General features: G+C 43.5%; 1 protein-coding gene across 1 annotated transcript; it reads right to left on the bottom strand.

The window, feature by feature from the left end:
• Positions 1–766: 766 nt before the first annotated feature.
• LOC123049200 (actin-depolymerizing factor 9) lies at positions 767–5,199 on the bottom strand. The gene is made up of 3 exons (XM_044472165.1): positions 5,040–5,199; positions 4,650–4,915; positions 767–1,149 (listed from the first exon to the last, which is right to left on the bottom strand). The coding sequence occupies exons 1-3, from the start codon at positions 5,040–5,042 to the stop codon at positions 999–1,001; spliced, it is 420 nt and encodes a 139-aa protein (XP_044328100.1). The 5' UTR covers positions 5,043–5,199; the 3' UTR covers positions 767–998.
• Between the last annotated feature and the right edge of the window lie 801 nt (positions 5,200–6,000).

Genomic DNA, 6,000 nt, shown 5'->3' with positions numbered 1-6,000 from the left:
TTTAGGGACTATTACTCCTGTGTATGCTCACAAACACATTAGTCTTTTAACCTATTTGTCTTCAATACTCCAAAAGCACTAAGGGAGCACTTGATGCACTTACACAAGTGCCATCCATATCGAGGGTTCTTCTGTGTTTGTTTTCCTTCGTAGCCAAAGTATTTGTCGCCACTCTCCATCCAAAGATTATAACTTTCTCGGGCACCTGCGCTTTCCAGATGAGGTCCCAAATGTTGCGGTCATTTGGGTCCCTAGAAGAATTGGAAGTGGTTTGACTTTGCTGGAGCTGACTCTTAGTGGCCAACTTCTAGGTGCTCTTGATTGAAAAAACTCCATTGTTTTCATAGTGCCAAGCAATACGGTCCTCCGCCTCCGAAGTCAGGATATTGATCCTGCATATCTCGTCATCATCCAAAGGGTACAAAATTTGTTTAATTAGATTTTCGTTCCACTCCTATCCATCAGCCATCATGAGTTAGTTGACACAAAGAAGGCGGGGTCTCCTTTTGAACCTGTGAATTTGGAATAAGTACCCTGCTTTTCATCGCAAAAAAGGTCTTTTTTATATTTTGTTGTTGTTTTTTGTAGTCGGGAGTATATATACAACTGTTCTAAGATTATTTTGTTCTTTTTGTAGTGGGGATTGCACATAGATTATATAAGACGTGTGGATTGTACTGAGAAGCCTAATGACCTATTTCATCTTTTCAGACGCATTGAGAAGACCACATACATGCATGCACCTTAAAAAATTGGAACAAGCACATGGAAAATAAACAACGGAATTAAGAAATCATATGCGCATCAATGTCGACAGAGCTTATCCCCAAGACTGAAAGATAGCATATGGAACAAATGATTTAAACGATAGTTGTAAGCGAGAGGTATCCCATGCCCATTAATCCATGGGCATGGCGTGAGCCGTCGATTGCGGAAGGGTTTCATATGGATATATTCATTGTACGTTGTGGAGCTGGAGTATATGTACTTGTGCTTCATTAGTGAGCTCGGCTTTTTATGATGTCGAGGCTCATTTCACTGGGGTCGGTCGCTTGGATCTCGCACTGGATGCCGTCCATCTCCCTCCTGAACCTGTCCTTGGAGCTCGCATAAAGCATCTTGCTCCTTGTTCTTGCCGTGTCAGGAGACCTATATTATTGAAGCAAGGAAACACTCCATCATTTTAAGTGAAGACATCTATGTCTGTCCATAAATGTTATGCATATGGGGAAATTAATAATACTCCCCCGGTCCCATAATATAATATGAGGACCGAGCTTCGTGTAGGCCTTAATTTGAAAACTTTAAAAGTCAGAACTTTCAGTTTTCGGAAATTTCAGAAAAAAAATACACATATAACTAGAAATTTACATGCATGTAAATTTTCGGGACGAAATATGTTAAAATGAGAGCTACAAAAAATAAACAAATATGAGTTTTAGCATATGTATTGTTTCATGCTTACAGTCCTTGATTTTTTGTGTGGCCCGCAATTCAAGGTATTTCATTCTGAAATTTTACACACACATTACATCGTTGTATACATGTGTTTTTTTTGAAATATTTAGAAACTGAAAAGTTTAAATTTTGAAATTTTCAATATTAAGGGCTTTATGGAGTCGGTCTCCAAATTGCCCTACTCTTATTATAATTGATATATGAGTAAAATGGTACTGAAAATAGTTATGCATAAGGTAAATGGACGTTTACATTCGAGTATCCAGAAGTAATCTAGTCAAATATGATTATTATAATGCTTGTAACCGTGGCTTTGGGGAGCCTCTTTCTCCTTTTCTTCTCTAGTGAATGATACATACACTCGTGCGTATTCGAGAAAATATGATTATTATAATGCACCACAGTGTCTATAGGAGGATCAAAACAGTGCTTCCAAAGGTGTCGAATGAACACACACTACAAATCTATAACTTTTCGACCAAAATCAGGCAAAACCATTTCTCAGTTGGTGCCAACAAAGCTTCAATCAACATTCACATATAAACCTATATTTTTTTCTCAAAACTATAAACTTTGAAAGGCATTTATGTACGTGCTCGAACTACCGTTACCAGAGAATTCTGGAATGTGTAATAGTATCTCTAGCAGCCCTCGCTCTCCCCCACCACACCCCAAATATGATCGGTATATCTATCTATATAACTTTTTTTTTTGAAAAGGAGGAATACCTTCAGCCTCTGCATCGACCGATGCACACAACCATTATATTATATTATTCCACATAGCCAAACAGACCAAATACATCGATCAAACCAAAGCCACCATCCTGACCACTATTGCCGCTACACCTAGAAAACTGATGGCGTGCCCTCACCGCGTATCAACACATAACATCTATTCTGATGGCCTCATGAAGTTGCTCGCTAGCAAGCCGAGAGCACCAACCGGTCTAGCTAGACTCTCTGCGCGCACTGCATGCGCACGTTCTAAGATCAGCTGACCCTTCTTTGGTAGTTATCAATGCATTCATCTCGCTATGCCATACTACCATCGACGTCACCACGACGCCAGACAGTGCCACCATCCTGCATGCATCCATCCACATGGCCTCGTCATCGAAACTCTGTTGCGCCATGCCGCCGAGATCCGTCGTCGATGATGCGGTAGAAACCATGCTGCTCTGCCACATGTGCACTCGAGTCGGCACCTGCTCCAAAACGATGCCTCCAGCAAGGAGCGTGGCGCGAGACGACGCCATGGTCCGATCCGGGAACAGATCTAGGGTTTCCTCGGAGCAGTCCGAAAGAAGCGACACGACATGTTGTGATGATGCCTACAATAGGATAACGACGCTAAGAGACGCCGTCATTACCGTAGTCGAGGCTCGGTCTTCACCGATTGTCTTGTCACATATCCGAGGACAGATCCGCTGCCACCTCCTGGCTGGCCGCCACCACCAGGCAAGCGCACAGCATGGGCGACCGCCGCCTCTGCACCGCAATCCTGGCCGAACTCGACCTGGAAGCCTGACCCAGGGCCATAGATCGGGGAAGGGATCCCCAGATCCAGGCTACCGAGCCAAGGCCGCCGAGCTAGGACAACGCCCAGGCCACAACCGGCGTCACGCGCCATGATCCGGAGCATCGCCGGGCCCATCCCGCGGCGGTGGTCGTTGCCGCCCGTAGCTACAAGCTACCGCGCCGAGTGCCCGTGCCACCACTGGGCAAGGTGCCCCGCGGCTACCTTCCTCGGGGCCAGCCCTACCTTTGCCCGGGAGTCCTCTCCGGCGGCGACGAGACTCCGGCTATGTTTTTTTTCAAGACGCTAGGGAGGCGACGCGGGGCATCTCGGGGCCTCTCTCAAAACATTCCCCAAACACTCCCTTCACCTTCTATCAGCTCCCTCAAACCACACCCCTGCCCTATGATTTAATAACTCAATTAAGAATGCTAATGCTATGGTGTCGGCCACCATCTGAAAATATAAATAAATAACAACATGCATATTACTAATTTTAAGTAAGATAAAATCCAATAGAGATAATCTGTGTCAAATTAGCATAGATTAGCACACAATTGTGATTAGCAAAAATTATCACTAATTAGCATAAAATTGAACATACAAACCCCCGATCCCTTCTACTCCCTCTGTTTCAAAATAGATGACTCAACTTTGTACTAAAGTGGGTCATCTATTTTGGAACGAAGGGAGTACATGTTAGTGTGGATTAGCTCCAAGTTATCACTGCTTAGCATATAATTGTCGGTTTGGAAGGATTAATATCTAGCGAGCCTTTTAGCCACGCCCTTAAGAAAATTAAGGGGCCTTGATCGGGGGGGGGGGGGGGGGGGTGAGCGCTACATGAGGGGCACTCTATATAAGACACCGACAACCATCCATAAAAACTTTGTAGTGCCATTGATCCAAAGGCCTCTTGCAATATCAAAGGACCTCTTGATTGGTAATGACTAATATGTAATGAGATAGTGGTTGTAGAAATTTTTCAGCATTTTCTTGAAGGGGATTTTTTTTCAGCGATTCGTTTATCCTGCCTTTACTTACATATTGTTTTAGAATACAAGCATTCCTTTTTTACAATAATATATATATTTAGATGTGTTGTCTACAAATGGTTATATTTGGACTACCCATAAATACTTGGGTAATATTAATTGATTTTTTTTACCCGGAACTGTGAGAATTTCTTCTCACAGCATTTTTTAGAGATTTTCCAAAATAAAAAGGTTTTTACATAAAGAGGAAGAAGCAGAAAAAATCTATGCTACTAGAATTACAACAACAGTATATGCGATCAAGAAAACTTATGGCGAAATATCGTATAGTAGACATTGATGATATTCAAAACAACAAACTTATGAAGAAGCAATGATTGTAGTGCCGAATAAAGCTACACACACGGAGTTATTATGGGGTTGAGTCACTTGGCAATTTATGCTTGGCCATGGGAAAATCGCGGGGGGCGGGGGGGGGGGGGGGGGGACTCTGTAATGATGCGTGAGTCTAGCATTTTTGTTGTAGTGCCTCTTACAGGGTAAGTTGTTTTTCTTTTTTGCGGGTAAGTTGATGGACTGAGAAGTCCAAAAACAGAAGTTGATGGACTAAGGCTACGATGCAATGGGAGAAAACACATCACAATCATGAATAGGCATGTGGTATAAGTAGGCCCATACCAGGAGAAGAAGAAGATCTTGCTCTTCTGGCAGTTCTCGTCGGTTACGAAGTCGAGGTCATAGACAGCATAGCGACACTCGTCAGCTGGGAGGATGTTTGTGAATTCTTCGTAGCCGTAACTGGTCTCACCGAGCCTCTCCACCTTGATTTCCATCGACTTCTCGTCGATCTTGAACACGATGAACCTGAAGCTTCGTCTCGCCTTCAGGTCCGAGAACTTGATCTTGCAGTCGTCGTGCACAGCCAGACCAGATGCAGAGTTCGCCTACAATTTATCCGACCATGCACATTGATTGATCAAGAACTAGTTCATAGAGAGAGAGAGAGAAATAAAGAGAGAGAGAGATAGATAGATAGAGAGAGAAGAGGTAGATAGATAAAGAGGTAACCATTTTTGTGCGTCTTCAAAGCCCCCTACACAACGTGGGAAACCGGAAATGGAGCTTGGAGGGGAGAGAGGAGAAGGAGAGAGATGCTAGCTGCAGGGGGGAGGGAGAAGGTTTGCGCGAGAGGAATGTCATGGGGAGGAGCGAGAAACAAGGGAAGGTAGAGGGAAAAATAGGTTGAAAAGAAATTAGCACTCGGTTTGAGGCCATGCGCACCTCTTGGCCATGGGGGGTCGACCACTCGACAAGCAAGGCTATTCTTGACTTGGTCCCTCGTTTTTTACGTTTAGACCGTTTAGCTTGTACGAGAGTTATTCCCATCCAAAGCATGATTGCTCAATGCAAATCATGATATTGTTTCTTAATTCGAGGTTCAACGTTTAAGTAAATTCTTAGTGCTTTTTAGGTGTCTAGGCTCCTCTAAAATAATATTTTGTATTAAAGCTTGTGAAACTTACATTGTTCTCTTTCTTTAGGTGTCTATATAAGTGTTCTTGCATTGGACATGACCTTAGGCACCCAAGAGAATAAATGTTATGAAAAGAAGAAACATAAACATTGCCCCGCATTCCGCATTATAATCTCTCTGCAGAGATAGTCATACGGAAATTTATATTCATTCTTTTTTCCTATGATGTTGAAAAAGGTATAAATCAGATCTCTTCTTTCTTGCGGAGGTATCAGAGAAGAGCTTGACAAGAAAGATAGCTAGGTAATAGGCTTAGGAGGCGCAGCCACTATAGAAGGATCCATCGGCGTACACGATGGGGATGAAAGAGAGTGAGGGTGGAGTTATCGTTGCTAAAGATAACACTAATAAAATATGGCACTAATAGTAGACAAATTACTCCTATAAAGAATGTTGGAGTACCTGCCTCCTGGGGCACTGGGTGTCGTTCCGCGCCGATGTCCGCGTGCCGGCTTTACCCCCGCCTGATCGGGCCAGGGTGTTCCTCACCGCGCC

The sequence above is a fragment of the Triticum aestivum genome, chromosome 2D (assembly GCF_018294505.1).
Source record: "Triticum aestivum cultivar Chinese Spring chromosome 2D, IWGSC CS RefSeq v2.1, whole genome shotgun sequence".
Lineage (NCBI taxonomy): Eukaryota > Viridiplantae > Streptophyta > Magnoliopsida > Poales > Poaceae > Triticum > Triticum aestivum.
The sequence above is the reverse complement of the archived record's forward strand: the minus strand, read 5'-3'. Positions and strand labels throughout refer to the sequence as shown.